We start from the raw sequence: 25,891 nt of genomic DNA on the forward strand, positions 1-25,891 counted from the left end.
TAAAATTGGAAAGCCCCCTAAGTGTAGTATCAGAAAGAAAAGTCCTGTGGCCTTTGATTCCAAAAGAATACTTCAGTATTCCTTCCAAACTCCTTTGAGAGTTTTTCCTTTCCTTTTGATAGATATTATAATTTAATTTTTTATATGTGCACATGGTAAAATTTCTGAAAAAGATGATTTGGGGGAGGGGGAGGACCATTAGATGTTAAACTATGTTAGCAAGCTGCAGTATTTAAATAGCACAGCTCAGTACTGTTTTAATTAAAGTGTCTCTAGCATTGCTATGTTTTCTCCATTTTAAACATCCTCTGTCATAGCCTCCAGCCACAGAGATCAATGCAATAGAAAAGAAGATCAGTCGAAATATATTTGAGGTTTTGTATGATAAAGATGACAATTCAATGTAGTGAGGAAAACAGATGGAAATGCAAAAGTTTATTATCTATGTGTAGATAAAAAAATCAGGCCGAATCTCTAACTTGAACATTATACTAAGATTTCAGATAAATCAGAGACTTAAATGTGAAAAATAAAACATAAATATACTTGAAGAAAATAGGTATAAATTCACTTATAACACTGGAATAGGTAATCTATAAACTAGGCTTTTAATCTCAGGAGCTAGAAAAAAAAAAGATGAATCCATTAATATATAACTTTAAACCATTGAAAGTCCCTTCAAACCATGAACCCTAGCATAGAGTCAAATGATAAATGGGAAAAAAAATTCGTTACACACTTGACAAATGGCTATCTTTTGTAGTTTATGAAGCTCAAAAGGAAAAGGGCAAACACTCCAAAAGAAAAATAGTCAAAAGAAGATGGAGCATAAAAGGATATCTAGCCTCAATTGCAAATTTACTTAAAGCACAGTCTTTTTACATCTGTAATGTGGATTTGCTCATTCTGTTGGAAATTAGAGAGTTATGTCAGTTGAACACAAAAATCACATGCCTCATGTGAAATGTTTTTCCTAGGCAAGGGGAAGCAGAGTAATGGAGTGGGGAAGATGGTCGTATAACTTGCAGGGAAAGGAAATAGCCCTGAGGTTGGCTGCTGCACTACCAGCACGAAGATGTTCAGCTCTAATTGGAGGACATTGAATATGGTGCTTGTACCTGGGGATTTTCTTCCCAGAGAGTGCTACCTGTCAGTATTTGTGTGGCTCTCTACTAGTGGATGGCCCCCTGAATGTCATCTCCATTGTCTCAGAGTTGCACCTTTATCTTTATTGATTGAGAGCCTCCTAACCTTGTTTTGATGTGTTTTTATGCCCTTGTGGCAGCTTTCAGCCAAATTAAGCTACCTGCCCGGGGAGCCCAAGTTACCTTCCCAGGTGCCAATGACTGTTCTTGTCAGTGCGCTAGTGACAGAGCTGTATGGTTTTTCATTGGTTTGTCCCAACTCTCTTTTCCCCATGAGCCCTGTTACTTTTAGCCTGCCATTTTGCAGAATGTGAATTTTTTTTAAAGAGCAAACCTACCTTTAGAGTATATTTGCATAAACATCAGACCCATAAGCTGCTCTTATCCAGCTGCTTTCTTCCTTCATTGTCCAAAATCTAGGACATCAAAAGCATGAAAGAACTCTGATCAAGGGGAATGCTCAAAAAGTGGATTGAGGGATTTACTTTGGCTGTTGAGTGTTCTGGCTCATTGAAGTTTAGAAGGTTATCCGTGTGGATATTTATTGAAGCCCTTTGTTGTAAATCATTGTAACTGTGACACTATTATGCTGTTAAGTATAATATTTTAATCACAGTTAGGCTGATGATTTTTATTGAGGATCTTGCAGTGTCTTAGAAACTTAGTATTCTCATTGGACAGTATTGTATGAGAGACTGGGCAGTATATATACCCTGACTCGTGATTTAATTTGCTTATAGTAATAAGATCTTTTGTTCTTGTGTTAGGTTTTTCTTTCCCCCTTCTCTGTTATGTGTGTGTGTGGGTATGTGTTTGTATATAACGGGAAGGTGGGAAAGGTAAACAACTGCTGATAACTTCAGGATCTAACTGGGCTCTAGTTCACTGATGCTTTACTGGGCATCGCATGCTTGCTTTACTTGTTGATAAATGTACAGATTTTAGTTTTTATCAATGTTAGTATAAATTCAACCGTGTGTTAATGTCTTTGAACTTATCTCTGAGAACTAAGCAGAAATGGAAAAACAAGGTTGAATAAAATAAAAGCCTTCAAGTAAATGTTGGTATTTTATCTCCTGTCATAGGGCCTTTGTGGATTTTACTTTTTAGGTATTATCTTGAGTAGTAAAAACTTAACAATATAGAGATTTTTGAAAACCAGAACATACTTATCTGTAATATAATATTTTTTAGGAAACATTTAGATTCTTTGCAGTTTTATTCTTTGCATTTTTCACATGTGAGCTTGCCTGTTTCCCACCATTTTATTTAGGTTTCTGTATTTTCTGTATCCACTTTTGTAATAAAGTAATTGGTGATTTACATTGCTTTCAAATAAATCCTACCTTCAGAAAACCAGAGATTGCATACCTGTGTGCATAGTTTTTGAAAGGGAAACTTTTTATTGACAATTATCTATTCATGCAATGTAGTTGCTCCCACATTTATATATGAGATAAAGCATTAAAAAGACATATCTTTTTAGTCTTAATAGTTTTACTAATGCTGCTTGCATCTATTTTATGTGACTCAGGATTTTGGAGAATGAAATAGCTTTGCTTAACCTTTGTTAAACTACATGGTTTGTGGTTATATAAGTATTTGAATGCAGGTTTGATTATCACCAGTTTGGTCAAGGGTATTATTACCTACTGTCCATAATGCTCAGTTTATTAATTTTCTGCAGACTTTTTCTTCTTAAAAGTAGCAATTATTTAGAATTTTTCTTATTAGCTTCTGTTAACTTTTTCAATAAACAAGTAAGTAATGGAGGTGGATGGTGGTGGACAGTGAGGAGAGAAGCACTTTACGTTTATGGGCCTAAGAGTTGAACTGGAGAACGTTCAGAGGAGAATGAGAAGCATAACTAACAGGAATACCGAAGAGTTACGATGAGTGAACAGAAGGCTGGCTGCTTCACCTTGCTTTTAGCTTCTGTCATGGTGGTTAAGGAAGTATATTGTGGAGATTAAGAATCAGGCCTCTGTTGCCAAAGGGCCTGGACTTGCATCTCCCTAGTCCCTTAGTTGGTACAGAATGTTGGGCAGCTCCATTTACTTCAGTTTTATTTCTAAAATGAGCATATTAAAATTACGTCCCTCTTAGGGTTATTGTGAAAATAAAATGAATTATGAAAAAAGCTTCTTAGGGTGTCTAAGTACTCGGTGAGAGACGGCCTTTAATGCTGCCATCATTACTTCTGCAGTAACTACCACCACTACTGATGTCTTTCTTCTTCTTCCTGAGCTAGCCTGATTTCTCATTTTCTGGGTGAAGGTCAGGGCATCTACTGTCAGATACTCATTAGGATGTACTTTCCCTGCAGAGATTTCTTTGGATACCTTGAAGCCAAACTTGGGTTTGCAGGTTAATGGTGGATATCAAAGATTTGCCAGAAGTTATCATATATTCCAGAACATACTGTTAAATGTAACTACTAAGATTATTTTTCTCACCTCTAAATAGTGATTCATACTGAACAACGGAGAAGACTTTGTTTTGTTTTGTCTTTTTGCTTTGGGGCTGCTGACTTACTGTTGCTTTATGGTTCTGTGTCCTAGCTCTTAGCAGCTCTTCTATTAGGTTTAAATATTTACGTATTTAATTGAAATATAATTGACGTATAACATTACATAGTTTCAGGTGTGCAGTGAAATGATTTGATGTAATATTGTGAAATAATCACCACAGTAGGTCTAGTAAACATCTGTCACCTCACATAGTTACACATTGTTTTCCCTTGTGATGAGAACTCTTTAAGATCTACTGTCTTAGCAACTTTGAAATATACAATATACAATAGAGTGTGATTAGCTGTAGTCATCATGCTGTACATAACATCCCCAGGACTTATTTATTTTATAACTGGAAGTTTGTTACCTTTCGAGCACCTACACCTGTTTTGCCCATCCACCACCTCCTACCTCTCACAACCACCAGTCTGTTCTCTGTATCTGTATGTTTTGTTTTTTTTAAGTAGATCAGTTGGTATTTGTCCTTCTCTGCCTGACTTATTTCACTTAGTATACTGTCCTCATGTTCATTCATGGTGTAAAAATAGGAAGATTTCCTTCTCTTTTAATGGCCGAATAATATTCCAGTGTGTTTGTGTGTGTGTGTGTCTGTCTGTCTGTCTGTCACTGTGTGTGTATGTATTTTTCACATTTTATTTATCCATTCATCCATTGATGGACACTTAGGTTGCTTCCATGTCTTGGCTACTATAAATAATGCTTCAGTGAACATGAGGGTATAGATATCTTTCTGAGTTTGTGCTTTTATTTCCTTCAGATACATACTCAGAAGTAGACTTGATGGGTTATATGTTTTCCATAGTGGCTGCACCAATTTTCATTCCCACCAGTAGTGCACATGGATTCCCTTTTTTCCGCATCCTACCAATACTTGTTTTTCTTGTCTTTATGATAGTAAATAAATTTACTTCAATACCTGTTTTCTTTGGGAAACCAGGAACTTGTTTGCTTGTTTGTATTCACTTAAAATTTATTATGGAAGTTAAAAAATATTTAGAAATATAAGCAGAACAGTGCAGTGGATTATCATGTACCTGCTGCCCAGCTTCAGTTATTATCAGCTCATGGTCCATCTTGTTTCATTTACGCCCTCATCCACTATATCCTATATATATGTATTTTTAAATCTCGGACATTTTAATGTAGTTTTGAAAAGAAATCAGAGTTTAAGATAGGGTTTCCCTGGAGGTTTTCAGTCCTTGGCTCTTGGGGTTACCACTTGGGGAGGTGTAGAGAGAGGGCTGTGATCAATAACTTCTAGGAACAGCTACCAGAACTATCCCAGATAGACTATCCTGTCATATTAATAGTGCCACTTAGTCTTTTAGTTATGATTGAACGTGTTTATTATTAGCTGTTGAATTTGATTTGACTTCAGTAGTCTATGGAATGAGGTCTATAGAATACATATGCCTAACATACAAGTTTTCTGTAATACTCTTCATAGGTCCACAGACAAAAATAACACGTTAATGCTCGAAGTATTTATGGTTACAAAATTAGAGTGAGTATTTCTCTTTTCAGGCAAATTACTATAATTGTGGTAACTGGAAGTCTGTGGGAGACAAAAGATGTCTTTGTGGAAGGAAAAAATTTTAACAGTTTTTAAGCAGGAACATTGTTTTGAGACTTCTGTCCAAAGTATTTTCCTAATAATTTTGTTGAACTGTTAGATTAGAGGTGCTGGTTTAACTTTTACTTAGGCTCAGGCATGGGTCCATCCTTTTATGTAACTTGGATGGGAACTACTTCACTTAATTTTTGGTGTGAGTCCTTGATGAAGCCATGTTTAACGTGGCCCCTGCTGAGCTGCGCCTTAGCTGCTCTTTGTGCTGGAATGTGCATGGATGTCGCAAAACCAGAATAAGCGTAATTAGTTCAGCTGCCTTGGATGCAAGTGGGTTTTAATCAGTTGGAAATACTGTGGTGGTTTAATCATATACAACCGTCAATGCTGAGGCTGTTTTGTGTTTTCAGGTTGTATTAGTGCGTTTGTGTCAATAGAAAGAGTCACACAGTTGGGAGGAGCAGAGAAACACCTTTTTGTTTCTATGTGGCCAACTTCTTAAAAGTCGGTTTTATATTTGTAGTAGAATCAAGGTCAGTGGGAATGGTCTTGATGATTCACGTGATCCTTTTAAGTTGAGAAAACAAGGGTGTATTCTAGCTTCTCTGCCTTTTTTAAAACTTAAATCACTTGATTCACTTTTGGATGAATTAGACTCACATATTCCTTAATTCTTCCACTTAAGAGTATATTTTTGTAGGTGATGCTGTTTTATTGTCATGAAGTAGGAGTTAATTAAACACTGAACTTAATGTTTAATTATTGTGAGAGAAAATGGCTTTGGGTCACCTCCTTAAAAACTGAAGTTGTCATTATTGGAGGATATGCTTCAGTGTTTAGCTGGGTTGGAACTGATACCGTTACACTTCAGGTTACATCATTCAGTAATCTAGGAGTACATTTTGCAATGCATTCTTTTGGAGAGTTTGGGAAATTACATTATTAAGTGCTTTAATGATGTCTCATTGAGTTGTTTCCTTTTTCCTTTTAAGTGGCTGATAATATTAAATGTAAAATATTTTATAAGTACTGATAAAGCAGATTGCAGAACAGAATTTGGATCTGAAGCCAAATGGGCCTGTTAATGTATATTCAACTCCCAGATATACTCACATCCAGTCATAGACAATGCCGGAAAGCCTAGACTTCTTCCACAGAAGTGGGCCACTTTCAAAACGTGGTTCTGTAGAGAACATACATGTCCTGAGAATAAACTGTTCTGAAAGAAAGCAGCAGAGATGGACACCTGTGGGTGCTTATTTTTTTCTAGTCTAAATTAGACAAATCACTGTCCTTCCTTGGAGAGGAATGCACTATAGTAATAGAGATCGCTAGCACAGTGGTTTTTAAAACTACTTGACTGTGATCCATAATAAAAAATACATTTTAGTGATGACCTGGTACATACACGCACACACATGTGAAACAAATGTCTTGAAACTTTGCTTATACTTACGGTATAATGCACTGTAATATTTTCTGTTCTACTTTATTAAAATAAATGCTAGTCATGACCTTTTAGGCAGATTTTATGCCACATAAATGGGGTCAGTACAGTCAGACAAACTAAACTGCCCCCGGAAAATGTCTCCCACGTGGAAACACGCGCCAGGGTAGTTAGAAGTCTTTTTGTTTCCTTACAAGATGATATCAATTCTACCCACAGCCTGGTTACTTAATCATTAGGGGATGTTGTGCTATTCTTAACTTGAGAGAGAGAATTACCTCTACAGATGTCGATCAGAGAACATAAAATCTCAAATTTTTCATTTCCCTTCAATGCTTCTCATCTACTACAAAAGGAAAAAAGTATAGCATTACCTGAAGGATCATTCTCTTCCTGTCTAGACACTTCAAAAGCTTTTCCTAGATTAAGCCAGGCCAGAGAAGTGGATCTTCGTCCTGCAGTATTCTCTGCTCCTGTAGAATTTCTTCTACTGAGCTGCATGTAGGTGGTATGTCACTGGTCCACACGGAAGGAGTGTGTAAGACCCGACCCTATATTACTAAATGTGATTCCTTAAGGATATTTTTCACTCAGAGTGAGCCATCTTTAGAAAGATGCAAAGGAGAATGGACTCTGCTTTCAGCATCAGGAATAGTGCTTTTTCTTAGCACCTGGTTTGTCTTTGTGTTAAGGACACTGTGATTAATGTAATGGATCATGTCACCCTACTTGTGTTGACGGCGAGAAAGCAGAGTGCTCGATTTTTGGCGTGCGTTTTTAAGACCAAACATACGCGATTTCTTTACTGACATCGTTACCCAGGTTTTTGTTTTGTTTTATTTTTCCTTAGCCACTATTTTTCATTGGTCTTAATTTTCTCACATATTTAAAAAATCTTATAGTTTTGCATGTCACTTTAAGTCCTGTGGAGGAATACATATTTATAATTAGCTACTAGTGAAATTAGATTTTAAAGACCAAATAAACTTAATTGTTAGAAAAGTAGAATTTTAAGTTTGTGACTTTGATAAAGTTTTTTGTGATTTGTTTGATTTTTGAAAATTAAATGAATAAGTGTTTGTTGTTAAAAGCCTGTTTAAATTTATGCCTGTATCATGTACTGTTGTTCCTTTTAACACATTGAATATTTGTTGGTATCAAGATAAAATACGGGGGGAGGATATAGCTCAAGTGGTAGAGCGCATACTTAGTGTACACAAGGTCCTGGGTTCAATCCCCAGTATCTCCTCTAAAAATAAATAAATAGGTAAACCCTCCCCCTCCAAAATTATAAAATAAAATAAAATTTAAAAAAAAGATAAAATACGATTCTGGAGGATAAAACAAATCTTGTAAATTTCTCAAATCTTTTCTGGAGTGAGGTTGAATATAAACCAATAAACATTAGAATTCAGTGTTTTGAGTTATTTCCATCTAACAGTGGTGATAAAATAATAAGTCAATTTTATGAGTGATATATGTTAACTTTTTAAAATATATAAAATCAAGTGACATGCAGAACGTAATAAAACTGAGTTCAGAATCTCCAAAGTAAATTTTTAAGTTTGTGTTTAGTGTCACTTGCCAAACAACCATGTTCTTAACCAAATTAATTTATCGTGCTGTTGGAGATGTATTACACAGTGTTTGTTCAAATATTACTTGAGTTTGAAAGGCAGATTTAATTCATTTTGGTTTATAATTTTAATTTAGCTGTTTATATACCTTGATATCTCTGTACATAATTTTATTAGGAAATTTCAGAATATTATCTGATTCATACTGTAAATTTTACATTGCAAATAGGTTTAAAATTATTTGAATATGATAAGAACTTAGAGTTAATCAGTGAAGCAGAATTAGATCATGGAGAATATCTTAACAAAATATGGATTTTTCAGTTCTAGATGGAGTATAAATGTCAACCTTCTTGCAAAATTGTAAATTAACAAGCTATCCAAGAAATAGACAAATGGTAGTGGTCATTTTGGTTAGAAAAAAGGTCAGGCCTCTCAAGCAATAAGGTTGATCTGAAATCTGTTTGTAATAGAACCATAAAACTATGCTTGTGCTTCTGAACGTGCTGCAGATAGCATGTCGAAGTACGGAACTGCGATGAGTATTGCTAGCATCACTGTGGGAAGGAAGCATGTTTTAGGATGGTTATAGTGCCAGTCTTGTCCTATTTTGCTAAATAGATTATAATGCATGCAATTTAGTCTTTCCTTAATAATTCAGGAGCACTTAAGTACTAGTATTTTAGGTAATAGTGAAAATAAGGACCCCTACTGTGGCTTTAGAACTTTCTTGAATAATTACACAGTATTTACTAAACTCACTTTTTTTGTGTGTCATATCTCAGAAGAATATTCATATTTATCATTTATATTTCTAATGCAGAACTCTTCTAGGACTGATTTGTCTCTTTAAAGTTGGTATATAAGATAATAATTTTTATATTTTGTATAAATGTTAACAAAGTTTGCTGGAATCATCACTGATCTTGGAATGGAAAAAAGTATATATGTGTATATTTTACCCTTTTAATGTGCCCCTAATTGCTTCTGTGTTCAATGAAACTTCTTAACATTTTAATTTATTTTTGCAGGGTTCATGCTTGAACCAGATCCAGAGCGTAGGCCTGATATATTTCAAGTGTCCTATTTTGCATTTAAATTTGCCAAAAAGGATTGTCCTGTCTCCAACATAAATGTAAGTAGTTTTTCAAGTAGGATATGAAGTTATAGTCTTATTTTTATCATTTGTGAATATGTGTGTGTGTGTGTATATATACACACTTGTTGCTTGTTTCATGACAGGTGGTCTAATAGTATGTTTGTGATTAGTATTTTTGATACAAAGTCACAGTTGCCAAACTGTGCCCTGTGATGCTCTGGGGAGCTACAGTGGATAAGGGGGTACTGCAGGATATTTTGCTTCTTTGAGAGAAACACTGCAACATTTGTCTAACATAGCACAAACTACTATTATACATTTGTTGGGTCTAACTACTAAAAAACAGGACTTTCAGATTTGGGGGAAGGTAGGGCCAGGGGTGTCATGAAAAATTACTGAACTACTAAGCACTTTGCAAACTGAGAAAGTATGGCTACCTTGGCTCAAAGAGCATAGGCATTGTAAATGGAGAGAACCAGGTTCAATTCTGTCTTCATCAGTGACTGATTTTATATATTTTGGGAAGTTACTTATTGTCTGTTTCTTTTTCTGTAAAACAGGGATAGTAATTATGAGGATTAGAAATAATGAATATAAAATCTGGTGTCTAGTCCAGGGAAGATAATGAGTTGGTAATCACTAAACCCATTCAAAGGCTTTGAATTGTATCCAGTGTCTGCACACTGTACTTGACTATGTTGGATTAACAGTATATGGCAAGTCTCTGCTAATTTTAATAACAGTCTGGAAAAGTCACTGATTTTAAGCCATTCTCAACTTTGTGAAGATCATTCTGGCCTGACTTATTCTTAAGAGTTTCCTTTGTGTTCAACGTAATCTACCCCACTAAGAAAAAAGAGGGAAGTTGGTACCTTTTTGTTTTTTGAAGTTCTTACTATGTCAGTGTAATGCATTCTTAGTTAAATCTGGAAGTCATTACTAACATTCTAGTAATGAAGTAGCTTTATTTGACATTTGCCTGGATTTTTAGCTTTTCACTCAGCAAATGTTTAGTGAGTACTTATTGTAAGCCAAATGTATAGAGTGTAAACAGATGAGTGAAGCCTCTGCTCTTGTTTCTAGACTTGACAAGCAGGGTCGTGAAAATCACCTGCATTGTGTAAAACAGCTCCTTACTCAGGTGCTTGGTCTTCGCTTCTTTTTCTAAAGTGTGGAATAGTCATTGATTTACAAGTATAATATAATCCTTTATACCCAGGGTTCACCCATTTGTAAAGTGGGTATAATGATAAGGTTCTGTTTATTTCCCAAGGGTTTCTGTGGAACACAAATGTGAAAGTGACATTTGTGTAATATGCAGTGACATTTGCAGATTAGATCTGGCAAATAAATGTGAACAATTTATAGGTCTGAGGTAAAAGAAATAGTATTTCACAGTCAGGACTTTTAAAGTTTAAGAATATATCTGTAGTGTTTAAATAAAGCTTTCTGTGATTGAAATGAAAACTAAAATGAAAATGTTTATTTTTTCTTCCAAGAATTCTTCTGTTCCTTCAACTCTTCCTGAACCGATGACGGCTAGTGAAGCAGCTTCTAGGAAAAGCCAAATAAAAGCCAGGTAGGCAAAGCTATGCTGAAATTTGAAAAGGCATTTTTAAAAAAAGGGCAGTTCTCATTTTTAATCCTAGCAAGTGTCATTGATTAAATATGATCTTCACCCACGAAAAGTGTTGTGTTCCTTATTGCATGTGGTATGGAGCTTAGACAGCAAGTTCAAAATAAGCTTTTTTTTTTTGTATTAGATAACAGGGTTTGACATCACTGTCTCAGCAGTCACAAAGTGATTGTGTAACTGGTGATGTTACATTGGGTCATTTTACTTGGGGGGGTTGTCTTTATTTCATCACATGGCAACTAATTTATGAAATTTTATGTTTTGCTTGATAGCCAGTATGACTTTTTTAACTTATGGAAAGAAAAAAATATCTTTGTATAATTTGTATGAATGGTGTACTGGTAATACTTTTAAGACTGATAAAGAGATTATAATATTTTAAATAATTTTTATTATTTACTACATTAGTATTTGATACAAATTACACAGGTTAAGTCCTAAATCTGACAAATGATTGAATTAATGACTATTTTTTTTAAAAGAGTCTGAAAGTTAATAAACTAAAGGCTATGTTGTAGATAATCAGACAGGTGTACTATTACGTTTGCGGAGATTTCTTGGTCACAGTTCTTTTGTATTATATTTTACTTATGTGGAGTATTTTATTTGATATAAAATACATAAAATATATTTGTCATACATTAGTTATATGCAAGATGTAAATACTGAGAACGCAAAGAAGCAGCAGAGTTTATTTTCAGGGAGTTCACGTTTTAATGAAGGTAGACCAGTGAACAATTACAGCTTCATAGGTGTCAGACCACTCAGAGTGGAGGAGGGGAAGGACTGGGGGTAGAGGAAGCAGGTGCTTGGGAAGAATCCCCTCCCTGAGGGCAGGGGTTGCTGAGCTCCTCCTTGAAGGAGGAGCAGTCAAGTCACTTGGAACAAGGGGGAGTGAGCCTGCAGCAGGCAGGCATTTCAAGCAAGAACAGCCTTTGGGAACCTGCAAGGCTGAGTGTGGTGAGGGGACATTCTACGGGAGTGGTGGGAAATGACTTGAACAGAATGCCAGTCAGGGCAACTTGGTTTATATGGCATGCTGAGAAATTTGGATTTTGGCCGTTAGGCCAGTGAATTTTCACCTTGTAGTCACTTCTGCTGTTTGGGACTTGGTTGTAAGATGTGTTACAAATATTCTATTATTTGCAAATTGTTGAAATATCACTTGGGAATGACTTAGTTTTAAAAAAAATATGGTGTTGCTCTAAGAAATATTATCTTTCTTCACTTGAATTTAAAATATTCGTTTGAGTAAAAGTCGAAGGAGTAAAGTTACGTCTGACTTGCAGGAATTCCAGGGTGACTGACAGTCTGTCTTATCTGTTGGCACATCCGTGCAATCATAGGACTTGGCAGCAGCATTTTATTGTTACTTGTGTTTTCAAATAATTATTGTGTCAATGATTAAATCTTTAAGAAAATAGGCATAGATTTTTAAAAAGCATGAGTCGACTGAATAAGGATGATGCTTTGAATCTCATTTCACCCTGACACAAGTTTTAGCCATATAATTATAAGCAGATGAAATAATGAAATAGTTAACTAAAATTCACAGTGCTAGTCATAGTATGTTAAATCTATACATTATGTGTATTAACAATAGGGTTTGTTGGTGCTTATTGATCAATAATATAAATTTAGTTTTTATTGATAGTATCAGTAAAGTACTTGGAAAATTTTTAAATGTTAAAAAGTTGTTAATCTTTTTTTTTCATGTATAAGGCATATTTCCAGAGGGGAAATGGAGACATCTCTAAGTAGCTAGTATCATTATTTACATGTTTTAAAGCTTTTATGAGTATTATCTGCCTGCCCTACCCTTCAATCTGTGGCACTTTTGCTTTACTTCTTAAAAGCTCCCTACCTCCTTCCCCAGATTTACATCTGCTCTCGGGACTGTTAAACACACGAAACTTATGTGACTTATATCTTAAAGATGGGAGGGTTGAGAATCACTGTCCTGGCAGAAGGAAACGCTGAAGAATTTTAAGAGAGAGTTTGTAGTTTAGGAAGATTGTTCAGGTGATAGTGAGGGAGAAAGAAGAGAAAGGAAGAAGGGAAAACAGCTCTGTGTCTGCTGTAATAGTACAGATGAGGCTGCGTGGCTCTACTGTTACTCGGTCTTTCATTTTAGTTAAGTTTGTATCTTCACTTTGCCTAATCTGTCCAGGCATTTTCTTCCCACTTCTTCACACAGACTGCTTAGTTCCTTTTACTGTCTGATGGAATCACATTCATCTTTCATCTTCAGTTCTCACCTGAGCCTTCCCAGCTGAGTTAGGTTAAAGGTAGAATTACTCCTCCATGAAACAATTGCCAGTGCTGGCTTGGTGTTGATTATTTTTACTGTTTTATGTTTTTTTATATTTTCATAAGCATCTGCCATATCTTCGTAGGTAGACTGTAAATTCTTTGAAGGATGGATACTTCGCTGTATTTGCTGGATATCAGTAATAATTGCATAATAGATATTGGTACATTAGTAAAATAAATCAGGAAACAGTAGACTAAACAAAGTCTGCAGAACTTCAGTATGCTTTCTAGAGGTTTGCTGCGCTCGTGTGTGTTGTGACTCCTCTACAGAGTGATTTAGAACAGGGACGAGGCCTGGTAAGGTCTGGCCTATACTTCCCACTTAATAAAGAATGGATGGACAAATAGAAATATTGTGTGTAATACTTTCCACAGTTTACTTGAGCTTGGAGGATACAGCATTGGTTTTAGTGCCACATCCATAATTTGAACTCAATAAATACTTGATTAGGTTAAATTAGAGGTAATTGGTTATATGTATACATGATCTTTTATTGCCTTTTAGTTCAGTTTTCATATGACTTGTACCATCTCCATCCCATATAAAACATAAATGTTTTTATTTTTAGAAAACAGTACACACACAATGTATTTCTGATTTTCCAAAATCTTTCCATTCAATTTCGCTTCCTGTCTTTCTTAGAAAGATAGGTGTTGACAGGGCTCCCTCTTGTGGTGTCTGCAGATATAGGCAAGAACTGTAGATCTGTGCTGTTAACAATGGACAGGACTTTCTCTAAATGCAGCAGATGTGTGCTTGATAAAGCATGTGTATGCAAAAATGTTAAGTGTCAGATCATTTGAAAATGTGCTAAGGAAACTTAGTAAAGAGACTGCATTGCATTCCTTTTGAATAGTGAACATAGACCCTATTAAAGTATTTGAGTATTTAGAATTTATAGAAAGCAGGGTTCATAAACATGTAAGTGTAAGATTTTTTCCTGGCTTTTTTTTTTGAAAGAGAAAAGAAAATATCTGTATCTTCTCAAATTATATGTAGTGTCTCTTGCTTTTAAAACTATGTTTACACTTGACCACTCCCATCTGTGGCCTACACTAAGACCTAGTGGGAAAAGTTTTATATAATTTCCATTCACTGTTTTAAGTAAAGCAAAGCTAAAGATCCAGGAAGTTGAATGTGAGTTGGTAGCTCCATCTTTTAATAGTTTTGGCTTCTTGCATGTTATGCACCCTAGGGTGTGATCTTTTCTTTCTTAGGCTGAGAGTCTAAGCTAAGGGAGATGGTTATTGTTGCTTCTTGTTTTTATTTCTCTGACTAGTTTAGAAAGCTGGCTCTCGATTTTGCCCAAAACCTTATCGAGAAGGCTTCTGTTTGTTTCCTTTATTTTATCTCCTTAAGAGCAATCCTCTACTCTTTTCCTTCCGGCCTCAGTGGCTGACTGTGAATGATAGCATACCGGCTTGAGAAAAGTGGTTAGGTTTATTTTTATTTACTTTCCTATCTTCATTAAACATTTAATGTTTGAAAAGGAGACTTAGGAAGAAGCCAAGAGGGCTAACGTGGTCATTAATAATAATAAATAGGCGTCTGTTGAAATAGATGCTTTATAAAACCAGTAATTTAGAAGTAATCCCAGTATTTGAAATGAAATGTGTTTTTTTTTTTTCTCGTAGAATAACAGATACCATTGGACCAACAGAAACCTCAATTGCACCAAGACAAAGACCAAAGGCCAATTCCACTACTGCCACTCCCAGTGTGCTGACCATTCAAAGTTCAGCAACCCCTGTTAAAGTCCCTGCTCCTGGTGAATTTGGTAACCACAGACCAAAAGGTAACACGCCCTGCCAACCTCATCCCCTTTGTAGTTAACTTAAACAAACCTTTTATGGCTTGATTTCCGAGCAGTGTTAATTATTAGTGTTGTGGAGCAGATATATCACATCTGCTTTAAGAAACAAAGCTACTGATGTCTGATAAACTCAACAAATTGTTTTCCTGAAGTTGTCAGCAAAGGAAAGTTACTGGCAATATGAAAGTGTGGTCCAAAAAGCTTACAATTTGCTTACCCCTAAAGTCATCAGCTAGTGGGGTTTGAGGCTGATAATAAAGTTCAGGAGCATAGAAAATTGTATATTGTATTGGAAAGGAGGAATTTGAAACTCTGGCCTTTCAAAGTTTTAACGTTAAAATGTTTCAATTAAAATGTTTTAAATTAGGATACACTAATGGTTAAAAGCCCACACTTTGAGTCTCATGAACCTAGATTTGAATCCTGTTTCTCCCATTTTTTTAATAATAGATGTTATGAAAATGCTAGTACCTATTTCATAGGATGGCTGTTGTGAGGGTTAAATGGCTGCTTAATATAATGCCTGCCACATATGTCCTTAAGAGATGTTCACTGTTAAGTACTATTTCTACTATTAAGTAAAGCAAATGCTCAGGGAAGGCAGTATTTATGTTACCAGATGTATTGCTGCATACATCTGTGGGGATCAGGAATACCAGATGGAGGAATATTCTATAGAAAAGGGAAAAAAGGAGAATTTGAAGTCTTTTGTGTTCACTGTTCTGTAAAGTGGGAGAACATCTACTATTATTATTATGAAAAGAAAGTAGCAAGGTTCATGGTATCCAGGAAAATTTTGTTTCCTAGGACACATTCAGTGATGGTTTTCTACTTTTTGGGGTTGAGGATCCTATTAGTCTTATCTGTCATGTGTTTTGATCCTCCAGCCAAAGACCACTAGGAACACACTTATAGTTGAATAAATTTGGTTTATTACTCTGATACCCTGGAAATCTATGGGAGTGTCTCAGTAAGATGGTGTCTGAAAACTCTTATTAAAGGATTTGGGCTTGCTGTAGGTACGTTTGTGGAAGCAGGGTGTAATATCATTAGGTATCTTAAATTTTATCTAGAAGGAGGGAAGCAAAAGCCTCATTTGGAAATGAAGCAGCATTCAGTCGTGTTAGCCATGGTTGGGAGAGGTTTGGCCATTTTATGGTTTGGACAGTGTTCCTGATTTTGTCAGCATTGAGACCTGATTAAGGGGTGGTCTTATCCTGATCCATCACAGGGTGGCCTTGTCTGGTGGTGGTGGTCTGTAAAACTGTTTGCATTTATCGGAAGAACACCACCACCTCACTGTGTCAGGCTTGCCCGTTGTCAGGGGCAGCATTTCTCTTTCTTACATACTTCCAGCTTCAGTTGGAAAAAAAAATACTCTTTTTTCCCCCCTATATGTACATCTCTTAACATTTCTTTTCCTGTTAAATATTATATAAAAAGTAACACATGAATATATTTCTAAAAGATACTCATATAATACAGTAGTATTCAGAAAAATAGAGATTTCCATTCTTTTTATTCCCAGAGTAAATTAGCAGCAGTTTGGTCCACATCTTCCCATTCATTTTTTATGTTCTTGCATGAATATACATAGATACAAATAACTCATTTTGGGTTAAACTCAAATGGATTCATACTATACATAGTTCTCCACAACTTGATTTTTTTAAACTTAATATACTGTAGAGAACTTTGCATATCAGTACATATAGATCTATGTAGTTTTTAATAGATATGTAATACTCTATTGTATGAATGTCCCATAGTTTATAAAACCCCTCAGGGGCCCTGGTTAGGAAATAGCCATTTAAACAATGAATGTGTGTGAGGCAGAATGAAATGTTATAAACTTAGTGGAAGCGTTAGATGAAGAACAAGGAAGAGAGTTGCGAGCTCCAAAGGATAAGAATTGCAGTGGGTGGAAAGTGGCAGGGAGTCATGCCAGCAAAGACACAGACTCATAATGTGCATGGTACAGGTGAGAAGTCTGGAGCGTTTCAAACTGACCTGGCCGGTGCGTTCATGAGATGAAGGATGAAAGAGGACGTGTTTCTAAGATGTGAACTTGTTCACGAGTTGTAGCTGACAAAGTTAGCTTTCATGGGTACTTATAGTAAATAATCCCTTTAGACCATATGCACATGGAAGTTTCTATAAAATGAATGTAGGAATGCCTTGGTTAATGATGATCAAAATGAGTGTTTTGAAGTAGAGCCGTTTTACTGAAATTGCGAGCACGTTAATGACAGTTTGGGGAAACCCCTTTTAGGAGCGCTGAGACCTGGCAGCGGCCCTGAGACTTTACTGGGCCAGGCGCCCCCGCAGCAGCCCCCGCAGCAGCATCGGGTCCTGCAGCAGCTGCAGCAGGGAGACTGGAGGCTGCAGCAGCTTCACGTGCAGCACCGCCGCCCTCACCTGCAGCAGCAGCAGCTTCAGGATGCGTACGTGCAGCAGGTAACTCTTCTGCTACTTCGGGCATGGAAGTTATGTGGTGACATTCACTGGGCTCTTGACTATCAGTAAATTCCCTTTCGTACCGTGGGTACCTTGGACTCTAGATTGAAGTAAGCGTTTTGCTCAATTTCCTGATTATTAAAGAAGATGTATTTTATTTGCATTCTGTGAGATACTTAAGAATACTGTGCTGAAATAGGTTGCATCATGGATTTATGAAGCAAAGACTGTTCATCAGTCATTTGGCATCTTGAATAAGTACTGCATTTTATGATGGATATTATCTTTTTCAGGTTACATTTTGAGTTCAGATATACAGACTAATAATGTTACTGTTGGAAGGTGATACTAGGCTTTCAAAAGTAACATTGTCTTGGATTTTTTGTTTGTTTTTCTTTTTTTTTGCCTGTGTTAGTGGGGGTGTGTGTGTGTGTGTGTGTGTGTGTGTGTGTGTGTGTGTGTAGAGGTGGCATTTAGAGTTGGAAGTAGGAAAAAATGACCTCAAGTTCTGTTGTGTCCTTTGCCTCATCAGATCCTGCACATATCTAGTTTCACTAAACTATTTTAAATTTAATAACTGTCATCATTGTCCTTCATCATTTCCTAAAATATTTTTGAACCAGTTATATGCATGACACTTCTCATGGGGTACCCATCCTCTAGTCTTGACTGAGAGACCCAGAGTCAAGGGTGGTTATGTAGGGGTGCCATTGGATGGCCAGAAGATGTCACTGAAGGCGAGGCAGGGGAGAGTGGGGATTTCTGGACTCAGGGGTCTTCATCAGCTGGTGAATGTGTTTAGGTTTAGGTTTCTTCCAAATGTCCTTAGACTGTGCTGGAAATGGTTTTAGTTGAGTCTGTTAGGTTTCATTGATAATTTGGAAACCAGTTTCAATAAGCAGATTTAAGTTATAGTTGCTTACTGACTATAGCTATTTCATATCGGTATCTGGACTATTGGGTACCCAAGTCGTTGGTTACAGTAAGATCAGCACTTTAAAAAAGAAAGACTGTGGCACAAAAAAGGCATGAATAAAGTTGATGAACTTGTTTTTCTAATCACAGTATCAACATGCAATGCAACAGCAGCAGATACTTCAGCAACAGTTTTTAACGCATTCGGTGTATCAGCCACAGCCTTCCGCATCACAGTATCCTACAATGGTAGGTGCTATATAATTTCTAGGGATGTCTCTCTGAGTATACATTCTAGTATTGGAATTCACAGTGTGAATGGCATTTTTCATTACTTAATAATTCAAAGTCAACTCAAGTTAGTTAATTAACATGTATTTTAACAAAGCCAGCCATGTATTCTCACACAGCTTAAACTGACCTGAACTATCTATATCTGTATCAATATCTCACACCTGGATTTGGAACATCATAACTAACAGTATTTTTCTCTTATAGTATAGGGAAATTATCGATTACCCAGGATCTTTTGCCATATATCTTTTTCATTTGGCAAATGTCTGTTGAATTAAAAAAAAAAGAGGAAAGAATCCCAAGGACAGTTGCATTTGCTTCCAAGAATAGTTTGGCCTTTCTTTACAGCAACCACCATACCAAGTGACTTTAAGCTACTCTATTGTTTTTTCCTTAAATTATTTAAAGGAGAATTTTTGAATTCTGCCAGGTGAGCCTAACTGTACAACTGCTTCTTTTTTTTTTAATTGAGGTATAATTGACATAACATTATGTTAGTTTCAGGTATATGAAGTAATAATTTGATGTTTGTGTGTATCACAAAATGATCATGACAATAAGTCCACTTGAACAACTTCTTAAATAGATTTATTTCACCTCGCTGTAGTGTTCTGGTAGTGAGCTGCTCATTCAGCTTCCGTGACCCTGAGTGTTGTTTTGTATAACAGCGTTTTCTGTTTCAGATGCAGCAGTATCAGCAGGCTTTCTTACAGCAGCAAATGCTAGCCCAACATCAGCCGTCTCAACAGGCATCACCGGAATATCTTACCTCCCCTCAAGAGTTCCCACCAGCCTTAGTGGCCTACACTTCATCGCTTCCAGCTCAGGTTGGAACCATAATGGACTCCTCTTATGGTGCCAACAGGCAAGTGTTTTTCCAGTGAATGCAAAGGAAATTATTGTGAAAGTGGGTGTTCTCGTGGAGTGGAGTCACTAAGTGGCTCCTGAGCTGATTTGGAGTCCGTCCTTCTGTAGAGTTCCCCTTCTCTTACGGGTGCTCTCTGCTGGTCCCTGTGTATCTCTTTCACCCTTTCCATTTTCATCAGTTAATTCTGCTATGTGCAGATAAGGCTTAGCAACATCCAGCAGCATTTAAGGCTAAGAAAACTATTAGCTCATATGTTAAGATGTTTCTTTATCATTTCAATAGAAGCAAAACTCTAATGAACTACTTTAGTAGTTAAAAAAAAAAAACCCATGTAGACAAGTTAATTTAACTTTTTCTACTTATATGTTATTTTAATTAATTTGATAGTATTTATACTCATAGAAATTGCCTAATTTGGTTTAATTTAAACAGGTACAAAAAGTTGTAATGAGTCATTTGATTCTTTCTAAAGATGGTATGATACGGCAGGCTTATTGTTACCACAGCCATAGTGCATTTTGGTTATTTATGTACCGTGGTTAGTGGAGTTACTTTTCATCGATAGTTCTTATTGAAAACATCACAAGAAGTTAAACAACTGTGATACAACTGTGTTCAAACTTAGCTTTGTTATGAGGAATGCTTCAGGGTTTTGTAATTAAGAATCTTTTGACCCTCATGAATACATCCTGATAATTTTAAATACATAGGAGGAAGTAGCTGTTAGAACTTTGGTCACTAGAACACTAAAGAAATTCTCATACAACACTTTTTGAGGATATGAAATGTTGGCTGGTGTCTACAAGCTTTGGCTGGGTTGGGTGTGCGAAACAGTGACATCAGTAGTGTGGTGGTCACTGAGCATGTCAAGAGCAGTTGGAGTTTGCAGTTTGCTATAGTATACCTCCCAGCCTGTGTGTGTGTGTCGGTGTGTGTATGTGTGTCGGTGTGTGAAAGAAAAGAGGTGCAGGGATTGAAAGAGTGAGAGAAAGGATTGGAGGGGAAGGAGGATAGGAGAAAAGAAATGGATTTATTGAAGTGCTTTCCTAAATCAAAAATTGATGTGCATGAATTAGAACAAGTAAGTATGTCTATAAGTGGAGAGCAGGGCGTAAGACCAAAGGCTCGTTTAAAGACCCAGAGCAATATTTGCCAAACTCTTTGTCATTTGCCTACTCTAGTTGTGCTTTTTTGATTTACTCATGTAACACTTTTTTCTTTAATAAATTAATAGCACTATTGTGAATAACACTAAAACAAATAATATACATTTGAAACAAATTAAATCCACTAAAATATAATCTGTGAAATACAAGTAGCAATCTAATAAATTAACAAAAAGGACATACCTACAAATAAGTCCCCTAGGGATAAGAATAGAATAGTTTTTATTCTTCATTAAAAACAGGTATTCTGCTTGATATTAAGATACTAATGAGGCTGTTGTATTAATTAATGATTTTTTTTTTACTTTTGATGTTAACTAGCATCAAAAATTATATCTCGTGTTTGTAGTTGGAAAATGCAAAGATATTAAACTATCTTCTCTGACACAGCATATATACTTATGTATACTTTGTACTGGGAAGACCAGCCTCTGGAAACAGAGTTGTGTCCCTGATGAGAATGAAGTCATGAATTAGAAACCCTGCATGAGAGAATTCATGCCAGTGTCCCATAGCTTCTGTACTACCTGAACTTCTGATTAGTTATGAAGGAAGATGAGTATCTAAAGATTTGGGGCACACACGGCATGCAAGGTGCTGATACCTGTAACTTATGTGTGTTCCCAAAGCACTGCCTACTTAATCTCATCTTCAGTTGATGCTGTTCATGAAGCCACAGGTGTGATATGTTAGATAAGTATGTTTCCTAATTTCCGTGTGACTTTAAAAAGAGTCAGTTTATCATCAAAATCAGCTTGCACACCCCAGTTTGGAAAACATTGGGTTGGGTATCTGTGAAAGTGTATAGGACTTGTTTTACTCCACTCCTGTGAGATTATGAAATTATCCCAGGAGATGGGAGGGTGGAACAGGAAAGGGAGGTGTTTTAGGACTCTGAAAGTCCTTGAAGATAGTTTTGGAATTAGAGATGAGGTTCTGTCTTGTGGAGGCAGGCTTATTAGACCTTGGCCACTGATGCATTCCCAGAGTGAGTGCTAAACTGAATTATATTTATTATTAAGATATCTAAGTTATATTTATTAAGAACAACTATCTAGTCTTCCTTAATAGATCAATTATCATATGTATTTTCCTCTTGCTTTTAGTAAGTGTTTATACATTCTGTTCTTGTCTCAGCTTTACTGAAGGGGCTTGGGCTAGAGGATTAAGTGGGCAACTTTTGCCCTTTCTTCTCTTTAAAGACCTGTGTGATGGCAGTGGAAGTGAGCTCCCAAGGGGAAGGAGAATTTAAGAGGATGAGTCAAGGCTTGAAAAACTGAGATACTTCTTTAGAAGTGCATACATTCTCCCTCCGCTACCAATGTTAGAAGGTCTGGATCGGAATCATGAAATGAACGAGACAACTTTGTCACACTGCCTCGTGCCTGTGCTGCATTTCCAGGATGAGTTGAGGGGGAGGCACCCACGAACTCTTAGATTAAGAAGTCTTTAGACTCTCATCTTCCCTTAAAAGCCAAGAGACCTTTTGATACTTTCATAGAACCAGTGATCCTAGGCTCCAGACTATGTAGATATTTTAAGCATCATAAATAACTTATATAGAAAGTGACCCTCATCTAGTTTTAGGCAATTCATAAAGCAGTGCAAGCAGTTCTCCTTTTGTTGGTGGCTGTACAGAGGATGCTTTTGTCAAAAGGAAAATTATTGTGGTGTCTCAGCGTGACCAGGACATAAGATCACCCTATTCAGTCGTGATTTTAGGGTGATACTGTTTCATATGGCAACTGGTTTTCACTTGAAGGTTTATTCACTATGATAATAACAGTTAATATTTTTAAGTGCTTATTTATTTATGTTGTCTGTTTTTCGTGTATTAAACCATTTAATCTTCTCAGTTACCCTATGAGGTAGACACTGCTGCTCCTGTTTACAGGTGAGGAAGTTGAGACCTGAGAGGTTAAGGAGCGTGCCCAGGGTACGCGGCTAGTGACCTTTATGGAGGTGATGCAAATCCCAGCTGGTCTTCCTCCCAATCCATGCCCTTAGCTGCCACCTCCATCATGATCAAATGATCTGCTTTTCCAAATATCTATAAAGTATGAACCAGGACAGTTTAAAATTTCAATTCTAACTTTTTTCTCCTTTTTCCTCTCTTAATTATTACTGTAGGTCAGTTGCTGATAAAGAGGCAGTTGCAAATATTACAAATCAGAAGAACATCAGTAACCCACCTGATATGTCAGGGTGGAATCCATTTGGAGAGGATAACTTCTCCAAGTTAACAGAAGAGGAACTGTTGGACAGAGAATTTGACCTTCTAAGATCAAGTAAGGGACACTTGAAGGCTTATTTTGCTTCGCAGTAAAATAACAGCTCTATAATTATTCAGCAAGGCCAAAGACTGTTTTGGGGTGGTAAATAGAAAATTCTTTTTGTGCATTTGAGGGCAAAATTCAGGCCATCTTCTTTTACATATACTAGCGAACTATGTTGTGTGCATTAGAAATCAATTGCTTGATAGTAGCTGTTAAACCCAAGATTGCTGATAATATGCTGATTCCTAATACTTAAATACTGCGTTATCTTTGAATGTTAATTCAGGATATCTCCAAAACGTGGATAACAATGTTCAAATAAAAAGGGAGACTTTAGTATCTTGCCTTACTAATCATTTTGCAGCTCTGTTTTCTTGCACACCCAATAGAAGATACTGTGGGTCTGAGATGCCCTTTGAAAGTGCCTGAAAGAAAACATGGGCTGCTGCATTATGTTAATGTCTTGTAATGCCCTTTTAACGAGCGGTGACATAAAAGGGCTGCTTTGTTGTCCGGTATGGCAAAAGTGAAATAAATTGTTTTCCGTTTTAAATCAGATATCTCAATGTTTTTACTTGAAATCATTGCCTTTTCTTAAACTGCCTAATATATATGTCAAGCCTCACCGTACATGTTTTAGAAAAGTTTTTTTTTTTGGAGAATGAATGTGTGGAGTGTTTTGAGGAAGTTGCAAAACAGGAGCAAAAAGCTTACTCCTGGAGTATGGAGGTAATTGTCAGGTTTCTGAGGCTTGTGTTTATGTGTGTGTGCATGGGTGCCAAATGTGTTTTCCCATTTTGCATGTGAAAAGGAGGTCTTAATGGTCCCTAGGTATAGTTCCTAGTTTCTGTTTTGTTTTGGGGAACTGGCCTTATGAGAATGTTTATTAGATGAAATGCTTTGTTCCAAATTGGTATATATTTTATGTAAAGTTTATAAATGCCCTGAATTCATGTAAGGGTAGTTGTTTGGAATTTAAATTTGTATTTTACATATTGGTTATATGATACTGAAGAACATTAAATTGATGATGAAGTACAGATATAAAAACGAGTTCTGAGCCTTTAATAAAGGTTTGTTAACTTTGATAAAACCAATCTTACTTTTTTTTATTAAAAAGTTTTTTTTTAAACCACAACTTTTTTTGTTTGGCATTTTTCCTACAATTTATATTGAGTGGTCCCAAAAACAAGGTTTTGAAAAAGGAAATAAGGAATCTCTTTATATTGGGAAGATGGCAGGGAGATACAGGACATAACCAATTATTATAATTTATGGGATTATTTTTAAAGCAAAAGGTAAAAGTAAAATATTCATTTTAATGTGTCTTGACCAGGATGGTAACTAAAGGTTTGCTAAATCAGAATTTTCTACTCCTTAGGTAGAAAGTTCCTCCTTCCACCTTAAAAAAAAAAATCTATTATTGTATGGGTATAGTAGTCACATTATTTTGTACCTTATGAAAATGTTATTGTAAGCTCCGTAGAATTTGTAGTGATACCCAAATGTTAGTTACTGTGCATTGGCAAGAGTGGCATGTACACCTGACTTCATAAAAATTGGGTTTAGCATGCAGAACTCTTAACCAGCTATTTGCTTTCAAACTTCAAGGTCAGATTACATGTGTAATTTGTGTATGTATTTGTACACACGTGCATATGCCAAAGAAAGTTCAGGCTTCATTGCAGTATTAATTATGGAAAGATATTAAGTTCCAAATGAAAGTGCAGGAGGAACCTTATCTGAAGGTTAGACTTGGAGCAACTCAGCCATTTGGAAAACTGCCCAGATGGCCCCTGAGCTACTGAAATCACTGTCACTAGGCTGATGTACTTAAATGGGCACATAGTACAAGAAAACATGAATTCTGATACCTGGCCATGTCATTTAACTAGGTTTAATCTCCCTAAAGTCACTAACTGCTGTCTCATTAACTCACTTATAAACTGGGTATAATGATACTTACCTCATAGGCTTGTCAAGAAAATTAAATGAAATCGTATCTTTAAAGAGTCTGGACACTTCATAAAGGCCACTTCTGCTTTTCTCACCTTCTGTGTAAGCCTTTGGGTGTTGACTTCTGAATTTATTGCCTGATAACCAGCATTTTAAGATTATATCTAAATTATCAAGTTTCTCAGCTGGCAATTAAAAAACCAAATAGAAGGGGCTTTGTGGGCAAACACATCAATAGTGGAAGTGACATATGACAGCATGGAAGGAGATGGAAAAATGCCTGTTTTTCTCTTAATCATTGATAGTCATAATAATGGGGTTCAAAGAGGTGAACTGTCTTTAATGAAGTTTCTAAAGGAACCAATAATGTATAGAATATAGTTTAGAAAGATTTTCTCCCAAATTTGGCTTAATTGTAATAGTCATCTTTAGCACCTCTTTCACTCACAGGCAATAAGGTATCTAATATTTGATCTACTTGATAGGGTTTAAATTACAGGAATGGGCAAAAGACCTCTTCCAGAACCTTGAGTTGCAGTAGGACTATCGGTGTCATGAAAATTGATTGCTGGTCTTTACTGGTTGGCTCCTCTGTCCCTGTCAACTTTTTCCAAAACCAATGAATAAATTATCGATGTATTTGAAATATCAAATTCATCTTTTTCCTCAGCACAGATATTTATCAACAATTTTCTAAAGTCCTTTTGAAGATAACTTACATTTTGTTTACGAAAGCTTTCCAGTGAGAAACTGAGTACCTTTATGTATGGTTCTTAAAAATGTAGGCATTGCCATGTAATGATTGTTCTGCATGAAACAGTGCCATT

At 36.2% G+C, this 25,891-nt stretch overlaps 1 protein-coding gene across 2 annotated transcripts in view; it reads left to right on the forward strand.

Annotated features, from left to right (window-relative positions):
- The window catches only part of BMP2K (BMP2 inducible kinase), a 117,212-nt gene that overhangs the window by 66,338 nt on the left and 24,983 nt on the right, over positions 1–25,891 (forward strand). For both annotated transcript variants that reach the window (XM_072942056.1, XM_072942057.1), the window contains exons 8-14: positions 9,302–9,405; positions 10,869–10,948; positions 14,954–15,114; positions 17,405–17,589; positions 18,655–18,753; positions 19,482–19,663; positions 22,963–23,120. In XM_072942056.1, coding sequence (XP_072798157.1) covers positions 9,302–9,405; positions 10,869–10,948; positions 14,954–15,114; positions 17,405–17,589; positions 18,655–18,753; positions 19,482–19,663; positions 22,963–23,120 — 969 coding nt within the window. The remainder of the gene's footprint in view (positions 1–9,301; positions 9,406–10,868; positions 10,949–14,953; positions 15,115–17,404; positions 17,590–18,654; positions 18,754–19,481; positions 19,664–22,962; positions 23,121–25,891) is intronic.

The sequence above is a fragment of the Vicugna pacos genome, chromosome 2 (assembly GCF_048564905.1).
Source record: "Vicugna pacos chromosome 2, VicPac4, whole genome shotgun sequence".
NCBI lineage: Eukaryota > Metazoa > Chordata > Mammalia > Artiodactyla > Camelidae > Vicugna > Vicugna pacos.